Here is a 17,447-nt window from a genome sequence, read left to right as displayed (position 1 = left end):
TTAAGCGTGTAGTCCAGGTCACGGGGGATCTGAACTCAGGTCCTCATGCCCGCGTGGCAGGCACCTTACCAAAAGAACATCTCCACAGTCTGTGCCTCGTTTCTTCTCATTTTTGAGACAGGGTCTCACTGTGCATGTAGGCCTAGCCTCTGAAATCCACCTGCGCCTGCCTCCTGAGTTCCGTCATCAAGGCGGGCACCACAGTGCCCTGGGCTCTACCTTGCTTTCTGGGACAAGGTCTCGCTCTCATTGGCCTGTTGCTCACCGATTTGGTGAGGCTGCCTGGTCGGGGAGCCCCAAAGTCTGTCTCCACCTGTGCTGGGGACGCATGTGTGTGCCTTTACACTTGGCTTTCTCATGTGGGTTTGGGCGCTCAAACTCAGGTCCTAAGACTTGTGCAACAAGCATGTTACAGACTGAGCTATTTCTCCGGCCCTCCCCTCCGCCCCCGTCCATTGTCACTAAATCTTGATAGCCCAGAGGAAGACTCTGTGTCCCCTCTGGGAGCTGTAACTGGATCAAGTCCCAGCCAGTGCCGGTGAGGTCTGATCTGCAGCCCGGCCTCAGCCTCAGAGGACTCGGGTCATCTGCCCTGGGCTGACTCCCAGTTTCGTGTCTCCCTCCTTCTGAATCTTCTTTATTTTAAAGTCACATAAAAATAACTCAGTTCTCAGCTGGATCACAGTCCTTGGCTGCCCTGGACACAGGCCTGTGGGAGAAGGTCCAAACTGGTACACTTGAGCCATTCCTGGTCTGGGGCTCTTCTCAGGACCACGCCTGAGCCTGAGGTTCAGGGGACCCTCAGCCCCTCCTGGGCTCTTCTGCAGCTTCCTTGGCAGGGCCACTTGGCATGGATGCTTGTTTATAGGAAATCAGAAAAATAAATAGCGTAAAGAAAATAAATCTTTGCCCCAGAAACCCAAAACACATACTGTTTTCCCAGTTGGGTTTGGGGAGAAGGGATCAGATGCCCAAGGTTCTTTAGCTGCCTTAGATCCCTTTACTTGCATTTTTTTTTTTTTTTTCTGAAACCAGAGGGCAGGTAGTGGGTATGGCTATCCAACTCTCCAGAGGAAGGACAGGACACCCTCTGTCCCCAGCATCGCTGCAAAGCCATCTCATCCGGAAGTGACTCAGGCCACAGGAATGCTCAGTGCTGCCTTTTCTTGTTGGCTGTTCCTCACCCCAGTTTTTATCTTGGGGACACAGTGGCTGTTCACTAGTAGTAGGTGGTCCCAGACAGCTGTGCCTCCTAGGGGTTCGTCCACTGCATATACGGCGGTGGGAAGGGGTGGTGGTGGCCGCCTTCATCCACAGATACAGTAGAGCTCACCAGGTTTGGGTGGGCTGCGGCCAAGGTGTCCCTTCAGCACATTCAGGAAAGGGCCTGTCTCTGCTCCTTCTCCATGGCCCTGGGCAGCTCACCTGAGTCACACTCCTAGTCTGGAGATGTGTGTCAGGACCAAGGAAAGATACTGGCTCCTCACAACCCCCATCTACCTGTTCATTTATGTCCCTCCCCATCCACCGACCATCCATTCATCCATTCACGTATTTACCCACCCATCCACTCACCCATCTATCCACCCCCACACCCATTCACCTACCCACCCATCCATCCATCCATCCATCTACCCCCCCACACCCATTCACCTACCCATTCATCCATCCATCCACCCTCCCACACACCCATTCACCTACCCACCCATCCATCCATCCATCCATCCATCCATTCACCCACAACACACCCCATTCACCTACCCATCCATCCATCCATCCACCCCCCCACACCCATTCACCTATCCATCCATCCATCCATCCATCCACCCCCCCACACCCATTCACCTACCCATCCATCCATCCACCCCCCCACACCCATTCACCTACCCATCCATCCATCCATCCATCCATCCATCCATCCACCCACAACACACCCATTCACCTACCCATCCACCCATCTGCTTATCCTTCTACTCAACTCATCCATCTACCTACCCATACATCCTCTTCCTAGTGGACTGGCCAGGAATTTCAGACCGACTAAGCGGATGAGTGGCTGAATGGATGGATGAATGAGTGACTGAGTGAATGAATGAATGAATGACTAATAGCCGAGAAGTGCATCAGATGGTGGAGGACACAGGGGAGCGTCCAGGTCTGGCCTAGGTGGTCCTCTGGCTTCTGGGGATGGAGAGATGATCTCTCTGGCTTAGGCTGGGGCGTCCTTGTGACTCGCTGAAGGGTAGTTGTGTGGCACACTTGCTGAACGCTATGACCTGGCTATGGTAGGGAGGCCACATGGGTTCTCGAGGATGTTCCTCCTGGCAGCCCATGGGCTGTGCTCAGCTTAGCACCTCGCAACCCTCAAGTTAGGGCTTGCCCGCTACAAGCCTCTCCAACAGTGGCAGTGCCAGCCAAGGGGCATATGTGGTTGGAGGCTGAATGTGGCATGAGACTGAGCTGATCCAGATTCTGCCTGTGTCCCCTTCTGGGGCAGAGAGAGAGAGAGAGAGAGAACAGTTCTGTTGCTCAACCCTCAACACAGCCCAGTTTACCCAGCCTTTGGAGCCATGGAGGATGGGTGGGGCTTCTGTCTTAGTGGTAGTCAGGTGTGGGTCTTGAGCAGGAGGTCCTGGCTGAGTGCTGTGGTAGAGACAGATGACCTCTCCATCAGTGGATGCTGTGAGGACATGTGAGCTGCACCCAGACATGGACTGGGTTCGGCTCCTAGTTGTTGTGTGGCCCCAGGCGGGTTGCCCAGCCCTTTTGAGACTCAGGTGCACAATGGGTCCTGTGACAATTGTGTGAAGCACCCAGGTGGGTGGCTGTCATGGCTCCGAGACAGCCCTTGGCAAGTGCAGAGGTGGGGACACACCCGTGCTAGCCACCCACCGGGAGGTAGAGCCTAGTGGCCTTGTGTGACCTTTTCCCTTTGTTTCTGTCTTCAGGAGTCGGGCGGACCTCCAGCGGTGGCCGCCTCCGGAGGCTGGCGGATCCCACAGGCCCAGGTAAGCAGCTTCTTCTCGGCTGCCTTTGAGATCCGACTTCCCCGAGCGCTCGGGGCCCCTTGCTGTGGTTACTGTCTTTGATGTCTCTGTGCAAGTAGCCCAGGCTTGGGTCTGGCGGAGAGGGTGCCCACCTCTGCGGATAGCCACCCCCCCCAGACACAGTATAAAGAAGTAAGGACATGGACAGAGCAGAGTGGCCTTATTTGCATTGGAGTGAACCGTAGTGTCTTTGTCTGTGGCTCATTCAGTGGCGTGTGTGGACAGCTTCATCAGTGGGCCGTTGGCACGGGGAAGGGGGTGTCCTGTACTGCTCTGTCTGCTTCCTTCAAGTGGTCATATTTTCCCCAGTAACCATGGGAGGAGACAAATGCTTGACTCTGGGGCCGCCGGAGGAGGAATCCCCCCCTCCAACTCTTGCAGAGGCTCTGGCAACCATAAGGGCCAACTGGGGCCAGTTTGAGGGGCTGCTCTTCCCCCTTAAGGCCTGAAGCAGGGCCTGTGTGTCTTTTCCTGCATCTTCAGACTCCATTTACAAGCCTCTCCATTCCCTGAGTCCTCTGGTCACCTCAGAGGATCCTTGCTGGACTGAGAGCTTGCATTTCTTCCGGTGTTGGTTGTTAGAGACGAAAGGACCCACCTCCATAGCAAATGATAAACTTCTGGGGACACGTGCTCGCCCATGCGTGTGCGTTGGGGGCCTGCTGGGATGAATGGAGGAGGGACATGGGATTGGAATGGTGGTTAGTGTGGACAGGGAAGGCAGAGGTCACTCGACACCAGAGGAAACCCACAGCGACAAATTGTCATCAGGACTGCCCTGAGAGCCAAGCTCTCCAGCCCCAACCCTGCAGGAGGACTCCTTCCAAGCAGGGAGCCTTCAGGGGCAAGGGCACCCCACCACCGGGGCCACTGCTCTCTAGCCCTGCGCCATCCAGAGAAACATGACCTAGCTTTGTATGTGAGGGGTGTGTGGCCAGCCATGAGCCACACGTGCCTGTGGGCTGCTGAGGTAGATTCTTCAGGTATATTCTATTGCTCATTGGTTTGCACAGAATTTACTCTCAATTAAATTCTACATAACATGGTATGTAATTTGTAGCTATGAATACGCACCATTCTGGACCAATCAGGGCCATCTAAGGCTCCAGAATGGACAGAGCAGAGTGGCATAACCCTAATTCCTAAGCATTCCTTCTCCTAGCTTCATCTTCAGGGTGTGGCCTGGTGAGGGTAGCAGGCTCTTTGTAGGGAGCAATGGCGACATTAGGAGTGGTATGGGCTTAGCATGTGTGTGACACAGATAGCGGTATTGGTTTTAGCGTGTGTATGGCATGAATGGTGTGCCAGCGTGGTGCTGGCTTTAGCACATGGGTGACGTGGTTGGTGTGCCAGTGTGTGGTTGAGTGCCGTGCAATGAGCCTGGGTGTCAGCAGAGGAGGAGGATGCCATAGCTGGAGGTGGTTGGGCTGCTGAGCGACTCAGCAGTCATGGTTTAGACGCATCCTGCCCACCGCAGCCACGAGACCTACTCACCCCCAGCCAGCCCCGTCACTGTTGTGTGTCTGCTGCCTTGTACTTGGGGGCCCTTGCTTTGCTGCGGCTCAGCTGCTCCCCTTCCTCCTTGTTGGCTGGCCTTGGCCCAAAGGGCTGGAGATAGGCAGCATTTGGGGATTCAGGTCTTGAAGGGCTGGTACTTGGGCTGCATGCATGAGGTCTCCTTCTGCCATTGCCTCCCCAGGCTCAGGCCAGCCAGTTCTGTGCCGTCAGCGCTTGGCAGCCTGGGCTTGCTCAGCTTGGAAGCCTAAGGCATAATTTGCAGGAGCCCAGAGCTGTAAGCAGTGATCTAGGTTCGCATAGGGTCTGTCTGCTGACACAGACAGTCTTCCCCTGGGCCTCTGTCGGCTCCCATGGGGCACCCGTTCCTAGCTCATCTCATCTAAGGCCTGCCTCATTGCTGCCCTGACCCCAGGACAGGTTCTCTGCCAGGCCCCAGGTCCCCACTTGGGGTCCCTCTTTGTCCCTGTACTCCTCCCAACTTTGGTCACATGGTCTCCTGTCTGGGACTCCCTGTCCCTAGGGAGAAATGGGGTACATGACTGTCAGGCCCATTTTCTGTTCTTTCCAAGCTGTTTAGGTCTGGGCAGAAATCAACATTCAGGGGACAAGCCACAGTCCCTTAGCTCACAACAAAGCTTTGCATTTTCTTCCTTCCTTCCTTCTTATTTTTGTGGTACTAGGAATAGAACCTAGGGCCTTGTGCATACTAGGCAAAAGTCCAACCCTAAGCCTATTAATTTTTTTTTTTTAGAAAACTGGGCATGGTGGTTCACACCCAATAATCCCTGCGCTTGGGAGGCTGAGAGAGAGAATTGCCTCTGCCTGGTGACACAGCTTGTTTTCAGGCTAGCCTGGGCTATAATGTCTCAAAAACAAAAATCAGCACGACCCAGCTGAATTTGGAGGTGTATGACTGTTACCCCAGCATTAGGAAGGTAGAAGCAGAAGGATCAGGAGCTCAAGGTCTTCCTTACCTGCTTAGCGAATTCAAAGACAGCCTGGGCTACGTGAGACCCTGGCCTCAACAAAACAAAATTAAACACAAACACTGAGTTGCCCACCAGCCACCTGTAGCAGAGATGGTGCAGGCTAGCCCAGCCTGCAGAGAGCCAAGATGACCGAGGACCTGGAATCTAGCCCGAGTTTGGGATATCTGTGATCTTGCTTCTGATCAGCCTGCTAACCCCCTCCCCGGTATGCTACAAGTGCCACATAATTGTCTGTTTGTTTATCTCACATCATTTAGGGTTTAGGGTGGACCACAGAAATCCTCATGGCTTTGGCTCATTCCTAATGAGCCAGTGGTTTGTTCCCCTTTGGCCAGTTGGGCTTTCTCTGCTACTGACCCTGCTGGGAAGGCTCATCTATTTGCTTCCTCAGGTGGAGGGTGGGATGGACAGATGCCCACCTCTGTCCTTCTGAACATGGCCACTATACTGTTCCCAGCGGTTTTCCGGTTTTTTCTCCCACACTTGCCCCTTTCCTATGCCTCCAGCAGCCTGTCTGGGCAGACCACAGCCTTGGTTGACCTTTGCCCTGGTTCCCACGGCTCCCACAGCATTTCCTGGGCTGACTCTGAGCATCTCTACCTCAGCCCAGAATCCCCGGCAGCGTTCTGTGCCGTGGCGACATCCGTTGTGTGTGTGGGGCCCATTTCCGCCTTCCAGCACCTCAGGTCTGTGGCTTTGCCCCTAATCGCACCGTGTCTACCATGGGCCTGAGATGAGATCATCCAGAGCTTCCAAGTCCAGAGCTGCTGTCCTCAGAACCAGAGGAGAAGCACATGAACGTAAAACCGGGGCAGAGACCAGAGCAATAGAGCCATAAGCCAGGATGGCCTGAGAGGAGGACAGGGACAGCCCCTCCCCCACTTGGTGCCTCCCAGAAAGCACGGCTTACCCACACTTTGATTTTGGATGGCTGGCTTCAAAGCCATGAGAGAAGCCAGTTCCAATGTGTGAAGTGGGTCTCTGGCAGGGAGATATTCTGATGCCTTGCTCCGCCTTTCCTGGACAGATGCCCCCCCACCCCATCCCAAGAGTCTTCCTGGAATACAGTGTGGGGACGCTGCCATAAGGACATGGGGAAAGCACTCCCCACAGCTGTTCTGTCCCACAGCATTTCTTGGCTGGTGCCCCAGCTCCCATCGACCCCTTACATACCCCTCCTACTCACACCTCCTCAAGGAAGCCTCCTTGGCTTAATACTGCACCTCTCATCTGTAACGAGTAGTCTAGCTGCTGCCAGCCCCGGGAGGCTCCAGCTAACTGGCACCTGTTCTGTGTGTCCTGTTGGTTCCCCAGGACTGTGTGTCCTGCTGCCTTGGTGGGAGGCGCTACTGTGGTTGTGGGTGTTGACAGCCAGTGAGCCTATGCCAGGCCATGTTAAACTGTGCCAGGCGGAGGAAGCTGGGAGAGGAAGGGGTTGCAGAGGGCCTTGCCTCTGGGCTCCTGTGGGCATCTCTGGCTCAGCCCTTCTGCTCTGAGCCACTGGTCCCCGCTCCAGCAATGCCGTCAACCTCATCACCAGTCATAGATAGATTTCTGTTGCTGTGATGACCACTGCGACCGAAAGCAGCCTGGGGAGGAAAGGGTTTATTTTACCTCACAGATCGGTCTGTCACAGAGGACCGGCTGGGCAGGAACTGAAGCAGGGCCCGTGGAGAATGCTGCTAGCTAGCTCGCTCAGCCTGCTTTCTTATACCACCTGGGACCACCTGCCCGAAGATGGCACTGTCCACAGTGATCTGAGCCCTCCCACATCAGTCATCAATCAAGAAAACGCCCTATGGTGCGATAGAGACAGTAAACTGGGGTTCCCTCTACCCAGATAGGTCAAGTTCCTGTCAAGTCAGCCATACCCGACGAGGATTCCAACTGCCCAAGCCCAAGCCAGCAGCCTCTCACCGGCCTCGACTGCTGCCTCTTCACCCCACACAGGTCAATCCTCGTCTCGGTCTGTCTTCCCTCTGGTGGCCCTGGACCAGGCAGCTGTGGTTTGGACCATGCCCTGACCTCCGCTGTCTCCTCATACCTGTTGTGTCTGTCCTTGTTCTTCATCTTGTGGGTTCTTCCCGTGCATAGCTGAGTTCATGGGGTGTTTGCCAAGTCCTGCCTTTGTGCCAGGGCCCAGGCTGTGCTCCACTCCCCACATATACACGTGGACACACGTACACGCATGTACGTACACACACTCCCCCTTGCATTGCCTTTGTTTTCTGCACTCACCGCGAACTCAGCCCTCAGCACAGATGTTGATGTATCCCTGCCTCATCCTTCATCCCTCCCGTCTCCAGCCCTCCCTTCCCTCACCCCCCCAGCTCACCCCACATCCTGGCCTCCCTGGCTAGTCACCTTTCTGCGGGCTAGCCTACTCTCTTTACCTCTGAAGGTGTTGCCTCTGAAAAACAGCTTCCCTGTCCTGCTGACGCCAGCTAGGATCCAGAGCAACAGTGACTGGTCCTGCCTGTCGTTCATGTCTAGTTAACAGGGTGCCCTTGGCTGTTTCTGTCTCCTGTGCACAGGGCAGGCATTGTTGGACCCAACTTGATAGAAGGAAGCGGGACTGGTGAAAGAGCCAGTTTAAAGCAGAAATAGCAGGGTTTTTTGTTTGTTTGTTTGTTGTTGTTGTTTTGTTTTGTTTTTGCTTTGGCCAAGAAGTAGCTGTTTATCTTCTGGGGCTTTAGGAGGAGCAGAAGGAAACAGCTGGTTTGGGTAGTTGCTACCTGCTAGGCATTTAGGACTATTTTCAAAAGTTTTTAGGAGCACCGGCTGCTCTTCCAGAGGAAGCAGCTCACAACTGTCTGTAACCCCTGTTCCAGGGGATCCAAAACCCTCACATAGAGATACATGCAGTCAGACACCACTGTACATGAAAAATAAATAAATAAAAATGAATTAATTAATTTGAAAAAGTTTGATTATATGAATGTGAGGGGGGAAGGGGTGTGAGGGGAGGTACCTATGGAGGCCAGAAGAGGGCGTCAGATCCCCTGGAGCTGGAGTTTCAGGAGATTGCGAGCCATCCGAGGTGGGTGCTGGGGCCCAGACTCAGCAGTACATGTTTTAACTGCTGAGCCATCTGTCAAATTGTTTTGTGTGTATGAGGTTTGCTGCATGTGTGTCGTGGCACCACATGCATGAAGCGTCCTCCGAGGTCAGAGAGGGCACCGGTCACCTGAAACCAGAGTGATGGGTGGCCGTGAGCTACCATGTGGGTGCTGGGAAGCAAACTCAGGTCCCCTGCGAGAGCAGCCAGTGCTCTTAACCACGGAGCCACCCCTCCGGCTCCCGTGGGCTTATGTTTTTCAATTGTTCGCCTGGTTGTTTTGTTTGTTTGAGACGGGACCTGTAGCACAGGCTGCCTTCAAGCCTGAGATCCTCCTGCCTCAGCCTCCTGGGTGCTGCTGAGTGGTGCCGAGTTGTCTCAGTTCCAGCTAACACAGCAGAAGGCCTTGGGAGTGTGCACATCACAACTGATTCCTGGCCACGTGCGTCTCCCAAGCCAAGCGAGGCAGATGGACTGTATCTTCACCACTGTCAAGTGCTTTGGGAGGTGCTGGCTTGGACTGGCTGCGTGTTGCATTCTCAAATTCATCGTTGATCCAGCAAATATTTATGGGGTGCCTACTGAGCAAGCAGAGTGCAGGCTCCATGTGGAAAGTGGAAGACTCCTGGGCTGCGCTCCATCCCTGTCTCCGCTTCAGTTCCTCCGCTGCAGCCAGGGGCGGAGTCGGGGTAGAGGGAGAGGTTGGTGTTGGGGGTTAGGGGACGGCTGAGCTTGAGGTGAGAAACATAGGCCATCCGGGCTACTCCTCCCCGTGGAAGGGTACCATGGTGGCAAGTTCAGGCGGTGAGTCCTCCCTGCCACAGACACCCCCCGCCCCCCACCCCCACAGACACCCCACCCCACCCCTGCACAGAGGAACTGGCCTGGGTTTACTTAGGAAGGCGGGTCTTGAGGTACAATAAAAAGCTGAGAGAAGCTTCTAGATAGGAATGCGCGGCCCCAGGCTGGAAGCGGCTTTCTCTGGAGGCTCCAGCAGCCGGGCCAGGGCCTCTTCCGGCTGCCCACTCTGTTGGCAGGTACAGCAGCCGGGGTGGCCGGGCCAGTTCCGATTCGGCAGCCTGAGTGCCTTGGTTTCTAATTCAAGGACTTGGACTTAGGCGATCTGGAAGTGAAAGTATTTTACTTATTTATTTACTGTTTTTTTTTTCTTTTTGCATAGACCCTTGCTATGTAGCCCTGGCTGATCTGAAACTTATTATATAGACCAAGCTGGGCTCAAATTTACTGTAATCCTCCTGCCTCCTAAGAGCTGAGGTTACACGTTTGAGCCACTACACTTGACTCAGGAAATTCATGTGGGTATGTGTATGTGTGTGTCTGTGTATATGTGTATGTATGGATGTGTGTAGGTATGTGTTTGTACATGTGTGTCTATGTATGTGTGTATTGTGTGTATGTGTGTGTATGTTTGTGTACGTGTGTGTGTGTGTGTGTATGCATGTGTGTGGGCATGCATAGGTCTGCTTGTATACGCGGAGCCCAGATGGTAACTGGCTGACATTTATAAGATGCTTACTACTTTATTTTTATTTTTATTTTTTTAATATTCTGAGACAGGGTCTTTCGCTGTCCTGGACTACCCGGTTAGTCTCGGCAGGCTGGTCAGTGAGCCCCAGGGACCCCCCTGTCTCTGCCTCCCCAGCATCAGGATAACAGGTGTGCAGCACCGTGCCCAGCCTTTTCACGTGGGTGATGGGGATCCTCGTGCTTGGAAGACAAGCGTTTTATTGACTGAGCTATCACATTGTTTTCCCAAGCCTCATTTGTCTTTAAGCGTTCATTTGTTGAGCCTCATGACTTGGGTGTGGATCTTTAAGGGAGGGGATGGACGTGGCGAGTGGCCGGAAATCAGCCCAGAGAGGTGAGCCTGCTTTTCTCAGGGATTCCTTCCTCCTACCTCCTCACAGGATCTTCCTCAGGGAACACACCTGGAGCCTAGCCCTGAGGAGGCTTCAAAACCAATTTTCCAGGGTCACAGTCATGTGTGTGAGTGTGTGCGGGTTCTTCCTTTCCTGTTTTCCCTGGGATCTCCTGGTCACTGTCAGTAGCTTAAGTTGCCTGCCCACACCTGGTACCTTTTTGCCCCCACCCGACCAGTGCTGTGGTGCATCCTCCCAGGGTGCCCGGGGAGCCAAGATGGCATGGCGGCATCTTAGCCGAACTGAGCACGATGTAGGATGCAGTGGTCCATGGTCCCAGCCCCTGGTTGCTCTGTGAAGTCCCCTGTCCCTTTTCCTATGGCTCCATAGAGCAGACCCTCTAATCTGGGAGTCTGAAGGTCTGTCCACTCAGGAGGAAAAGTCGTACCAAGAAAGCTACAGGGGCAGAGTTGTCTGGGAGAGCTTAGTTACAATATGGGGCAGGACAGAGGGGAGGAAGCAATCCTAGAAGGCTTCCTAACTGAGGCGGAAATGCCTGATCCCTGCAGATGAACAGTTTCCTCCTGACTCTGCCTAGGCCCCCAGCTGCTTCTTTAAGTGGGGTCGTGACAGTGAGTTTCCTCTGCAGCTTGGAGGGTTATGTCCTTGTGAGTGACATCACAAAGAACATGGTCAGGGCACCCAGGTCACCCATGTGGGTCAGTGTTGGGGGAGGACTGGATGCTGACCGGAGGACTGGAAAGGGTCCATGATGGCGGTGTCCTAACTGTAGGCTGGGGTGAGAACTGGGGCTTTGGGCTGGCACAGCCAGATGCTTCGGAGGGGTGGCCCGGGGGTCCTGCCTCCCCAGAAGGGCAAACCTTCTCCAGGTTGGAAAAGCTATTGAAAGCAGGCTAGCCCTCATGGGCGCCCAGGCTTCCTGATTGTGACTGTCACAGCCCCTGGCACTCTCCTGAACGGGAGAGCACGGGGGGCTGTTGAGTTGTCTCCCGAGCCTCCACACTCTGTGGGCAGTGGGTTTCTTGGCTCCTGCAGCTGGGGCTTGCCCTGCCTCTCACCCTTTCTCTTTGTATGACTAATGCAGATTCCATCTGAATTGTCTGCACTGCCAGGGTTTTGGTTTCAAATTATTCCCCTGACTTGGGCCAGAGTGCTTAGATTTTTAGGCATGGCGGGGAAGCAGAACTTGAGCCAAACTAGGTCCTCAGAAGCTGAGGGTCATAGCGGCTACAGAGGCCACAGAGTATACAGCTGGTGCCTACAGGAGGCACCGGCCCCTGGCCTGGGCCCACTCGCCACCCTGGGCCACTCACTGGGATGCATGGCTGCTCATGTCTTTCTGGTTTGCCTGGGGAGTCTCCTGAAGGAAGAAACAATTTCTTCTGACTTTTTTTTTTTTTTTTGTACTTACTAAATATGATAGAATGAACAGACATTGTATTTATAAGCAGAAAAACCATCAAGGAGGATTTTTTTTTCAAAGCCAAGGAAGAGAGTAAATAAAACCAGGCCTGGTGGTGCGCACTTGGAATCTTGGCCCTTGGGAGGTGGACGCAGGAGGATCAGAAGTTCAGAATCGGGGGCTGGAGGGATGGCTCGGTGGTTCAGAGCGCTGGCTGCTCTTGCAGAGGACCCAGGTTCAGTTCCCGGCACCCACGCGGTGGCTCACAACCATCCACAACTCCAGCTCCAGGGCATCCAACACCGTCTTCTGGCCTGCCTGAGCACAAGGCACACGCTCAGTACACATATGTACGACCAGACAAAGCACTCACATACATAAAAAATAAATAAATCCTAAAAATAAATAAATAAATAAACAAAATAAATAAATCCTAAGAAACAAAACAAAGACAACTCTTGGTGTTCAGAGCCCCCCTTTGCTGGGGGCTAGCCTGAGCTATCTAAGACTGTATTTCAAAAGAAGTGGGGGAAAGAAAAAAAAAAAAAGGAAATAAGAGCCCCAGCCCACGGCGACCTTCCTCGACCTGATTGGTCTGACTGTTTTAGATGGAAATAGTCGCTGAAGAATGTCACTGCAGAAGGGGGGGTAAAGCAATGCACGTGTGTCCTCTCAGTCCTGGGACGGCGAGCGCGCCCAGCATCACTGTGGATGAGCCAGGGGTAAGCTTCGGAGACTCCAGCTGTTCCTTGGCGTGTGGCCACTTCCCTCCGAGTATCGGACTCCCTCTTTTTAAAAATCCAACTCTGCCGCCCCACATCTCAAGGAAACAGTCCAGACAGGAAGCTATTGATGAGAGCCCTGGAAAACCGGGGAGACGCCGGAGTGTGGCTCTTCAAGGCCGATGGCTTCTGGCAGGCGGTGGGGTGGGCCTCCGTCTCCTTTAAGGGCTGGCCACTGGGAGTTTGACTGCACTCCAGGGAGTACATGGGCAACACGACCTGGATTTGGTGTTTCTGGGGGGGTGGGGGGTGCCGGGGTGGACCGGGAGGAATGGGAAGAGAGCGTGGTTATGGGGCTTTGTACAAAATTCCCAAATAATAAGAATATTATTATGTTGGGGGAAAATACAAATTTTCCTTACTTCGTTGAGAGTTTCATGACATGTATTTAGATCATGTTCACCCCCAGTTCCTCCCCTTAACTCCTCCCAGACACCCCCTTCTTCTTTTTTTTTTTTTTTAGGTCTCGTACGAGAGCTTGTCCTGGATCACTCAGGTGGTCCAAAAGGTCCTCCTCTCAAAATCCCTCACTTCTTGTGAAGTTCCGTTTCTGACAAAGCCTCTGCCGTGGGTTCTAGGATGTGAAGTCTTAGGGGAATATTGGTCAACTCTTCCGGTGCCCAAGTGTCCTCTCAGAGGCTGCTCCCGACTCTCTCACGGTTGCAGGCTGCCCTTCGAGGTTCCGCTCCACGCTCCCTGGCAGGGATTTCTCTTGATGTCTCCCAGGAGGCTAGAGATGGTCTGTACACTCCCACAAGAAGATGCCTGGCCGTCTAGGGAAGGGCATCTGGGGTCCCGCAGCAGGCAGGGAGGAGAATGGGCCTGGAATGGCATCTCGGGCTTGGGGTGCTTTAGCTCTGAGCTATGAAGGATCTGGCCTTATGCTGAGGGTCTACAAACTCAGGCCTCCACGGAACCAGCTGTCAAGGAATATGTGTCCAGGTGCTTTGGGGACCCAAGCACAGCGGGCTAGTGGTCAGGCAGGTTCCTTTCCTGGGCTTGCAGTCTCTTTTTCAAGAGAGACTGTCTGAGCCAGGCAAGATGGCGTAAGCCTGCATGGCTGGTGCTCTGTATGAAAACCTTGAGGATCTTCAGAAGTTCAAGGCCAGCCTGCTGGCATTCCAGTCCCTGTCTCAGAACACCAACAAAACCCCAATACCACAAAGAGATGCAGGGAAGGTTGTGTGAGGTGGGGGGACTGCAGAGGGGGGAGGGTTTCGATCAGGTTGTAAAGTGAGTGAATGAATGAATGAATGAATAACTAAATGGAGGGGCAGAAGTTGATTTTATAGAACAACCCTCAGCCTTGACACAAATACATATGTGTTTCTTTAAGCAGAGACTACACAGCAAAGACCCCGATTTCCACCAGGTTTGAATGACCTTTGGGTACAAGGATGCTCTAGTCCCTGGGGATGCCCCTCCCCCCAGCCCTCTTACTGCTGAGCCTATCAGCCTAGCTAGGGCTCATGAGCAGGTGCTGAGGATCCCCTCCCCCTGCCAGGTGAGCAGCTCCTGGACCAGGTGTCCACCAGGAAACAGCTGAGCCCCCGGGGCCAGCCATGTTCTCAGAGAGCCGCTGAGTCTGGGGAAATTGTAGCCAGAGGACGTGTCCCCTCCCCGGGGACCGCTGAGACTCACTGACTCATGTGTACGGGGTGGGAATCTTCCAGGAAGCCTGTAGCCAGCTCAGCCTCTTGGGAGCCTGGGGTGGGGACAGCCTGTCCCTCTGATGTGCCCGCTGACAGGACAGGGGGTGCTTCTCAGGGTTTTTCGGGGAAGGTGTCTGGAAGCTTCTTTCAGTTCCTCCTGTCTGGGAGGTGACCCCTGCCTGCCCAGTTAATTCGGGTGCGGTGGGGTTGAGATTCTGGACCCGAGAGTACGGTGAGGCTGGCACTCAGGAAGTAGGCTTTTTAAACGTTTAAAAACCCAAGAAGAATCACAGCATCGCTCGACGGGAAAAAACTGAAAGACTTTGGAAGTGGCCAGGAATTTGACTCTGCGAGTTGGTTTCCAAGAGCCTAAGTTAGGCATCTCCAAGTGGATATTAAGGGAACAGCCAGACTCCAGCGGCGGGGCCTGGAGGGGGCGGAGAGAGGAGGTGCTGCCGGAAGCCGTACGCTGGACGCTGGACGGCTGAGGCCACCGCACCGAAGGCCAGGCAGAGGACCCAGGGACGCCTGGGGTTCCCATCGGGCTCCTTCCCCCCAACTTATTTTTCAGTTTCTCTCTCTCCTCGCACTCCCCATTCGCCCCTGTGTGGCAGAGACAATGCTACTTCAGTTCGGAGCAGAGACATATGACCAACACATGGAAATGTGGTAATTTGGATCTGTTCGTGATTGCAGCAGATTGAAGAAATTAGACCAGACAAAGAGTGTTTTTAGAGGAAGAGGAGGAGGAGGAGGCAGAGAGAGGGAGGGCAACAGGGTGAGAAAGGGGAGGAGGACCCCTCTGCGCGGGGGACACCGGCACCCCAACTGCCTGCTGTAAATACATCCGTAGGAATGGAGAGAGACCGCATCACAGGTAGGCCACGGCCCTCCTTGCCCCCCGCCCCTGACCCCAGCCTGGGTCCAACTGGTGTGACTTTACTACGGCTCCGGGAAGTGAGCATCCGAGGCTCCTTGTTACAGAAATATTCCCTTTTTCTGCTGCCTGCTCCCACTCCAAGTCCTGTCGTGTCTGGCTTTTATTTAAACTGGGCTCTTCTCCTCCGGAGCTATTTCTCTTTCATTTTCCGGTGTGCCACTTTTATGTCTGTGACCACTGTGAGTTCAGAAGCTCAGGAAGGGTGGATGGCGGGGATGGGCTCTGCTCCAGCCCTGCCTGTTTGTCCATCATCTGGCCTTGGTCTCCTCCTGAAATAGCCTTGCTGGGCCTCTCGGGCAGCTGATTATAGAGGTGGTGGCTTTCCAGTGCTTGGAGGAGGTGTATGCACACGTGTGCATCCTCCAGTGTGTGTGTGTGTGTGTGTGTGTGTGTGTGTGTGTTCGTGGGCCAGAGTGCATGTGTGTGAGCACACATGCAGCCATGCACTCCTGCAGCCCCCTTGGAACCAGTGCAGACCCAGCAGGGGTGTAAACCATTCAAGAAAGAGAAAGGGGTCTCCCTTTCCTTCTCCCCTTCCCGTCAAGCCTCAGCTCCTGCTGGGCTGCCAGTGTCGGAGGTCATGACTGCCTTCTCTGCCTTGGGCGCCCTCTGAGTCAGGGGCTGTGAGATAGCATGGCTGGGGAATTCTAGGGATGTGACCCTCTGGACTTGTGCTGTCCTGTGGTCACGATGAGGCTGAGCTCCACCGGAAAGTGTCATTGGCCCCGGGCTATTGGTTGCCTTTGAGCACACACACACAGGGTCCTGTCACCACCAGTCCTGGGATTGCCGTGATTCCTGATATGACATCGGAGTTGGCCACACATTCACACAGTCAGCTGGTAGCGATGTGACCTCTGACCCTGCCAAGCACATAGCAGGCCCTGGGAGGGGAAACGAAGTGGGGCTGGGCTTAGTGCCCTGACCAGCTGGAGGTGATAGGTACACAGGCCAAGGGTTCTGTGCCCAGGCTGTAGGGGTGACCTGGCAGGAGATGCTAGCAGCTGCTTCTGCAGCCCGGACAGGTGGTCTTTCCTCTTTCCCTCCCCCAGGCAGCCTGGCCCTGCCACCTCCGCTGTCACCAGCTGGCTGGCAGGAGCCTGCACTTGTTTGTGTGGCTGTGCTGGGTTGTGGCCTGCTCAACACCTTGTCATTCTGCAGATGACAAGGCCCAGCCCAGGTGGGTGAGAGCAGGGTATCTGAGAGCCTCGCCTAAGGGGAGAGGGCTCCCTTGAGACCCAAGTGCGAAAGCTTGCAGCCTCACGGGCTGGCCAGAGCTTTCTGTCCACTGAACAAAGCAACCTTTGAGAGCTGTGGATCCTGGCCTTCACCACCCAACCATCATTGGTGCCCTTCGCCAAGGACAGCACAGCACCAGGCCAGAGTGGGGCCTTCTCCTTTTGAGGCAGATCACCTTACCTCAGCTTCACTGTCTAGCCCTGGATGGTATTGAACTCTTGATTCTCTTGCCTCTCTCGCCAGGGTGCTGGGATTATATCTTGTCAGTTGCTGTGATGCTGACGATGGGGCCAGGGCGTTGTGCCTGCTGGCAAGCACCCGGGCAATGGCCTACATACAGCCCCAGGTGGGACCTCCTTTTAGGGTGGGCCAGGGCCAAAGACCAGTCCTTTCCTTCCTCCCTTTTTTGGGGGACTGTAAATGGAATCCAAGGCCTCAGCCATGCTAGGCAGGTGTTCACCGACTGCTGTGCTCCCAAGCCATTTATGTCTTATTTTTTTCATGTTGAGGTGTAGTCTTGCTGTGTGCCGCAGGCTGATCTCGAACTCAGGATCACCCTGCTTGAGCCTCCTGAATAAGTAGGGTCTGGGCACAGGCTGCCACGCTGGGCATGACTGGCTCTGTAGCAGACCTCCATTTGGATGTAGCTGTACAAAACTTTTCTCCCCCACAAAACTCGGCTGTAAATGGCCAGACTAGGAGAAAAGAGGAAAATCCCCGCTCCTCCTCTAGAGTGTTGATTAATTGGGGTCAGTTGTAGTCCTAACCCTAACCCGGTTCCTAACCCGGTCCCTGGGGAAGGGAGGCTCTTGTCCTGTCCCCTGCTGGGTGGCCTTGAGCAGATCTGTCTGTACCTTGGCCTCAGTTTCCTAATCTGCAGAGTGAGGCCGAGTCCCGCCCCCTTCAGTGGGCTTCGGTG

The 17,447-nt window shown here is 54.4% G+C and overlaps 1 protein-coding gene across 2 annotated transcripts in view; it reads left to right on the top strand.

The window, feature by feature from the left end:
- The window catches only part of Septin9 (septin 9), a 151,367-nt gene that overhangs the window by 18,092 nt on the left and 115,828 nt on the right, over positions 1-17,447 (top strand). The window contains exon 2 of one of the 2 annotated variants that reach the window (XM_021640385.2): positions 2,949-3,008. In XM_021640385.2, the coding sequence (XP_021496060.1) occupies positions 2,949-3,008 (60 nt within the window). Of the gene's footprint in view, positions 1-2,948; positions 3,009-14,626; positions 15,227-17,447 lie in introns of those variants that run through there. The other variant, XM_021640400.2, reaches the window with a different exon arrangement.

This window comes from Meriones unguiculatus, chromosome 7, assembly GCF_030254825.1.
Source record: "Meriones unguiculatus strain TT.TT164.6M chromosome 7, Bangor_MerUng_6.1, whole genome shotgun sequence".
Classification (NCBI taxonomy): Eukaryota; Metazoa; Chordata; class Mammalia; order Rodentia; family Muridae; genus Meriones; species Meriones unguiculatus.
Note: the sequence above shows the minus strand (reverse complement) of the source record. Positions and strands in the feature narration are given on the sequence as shown.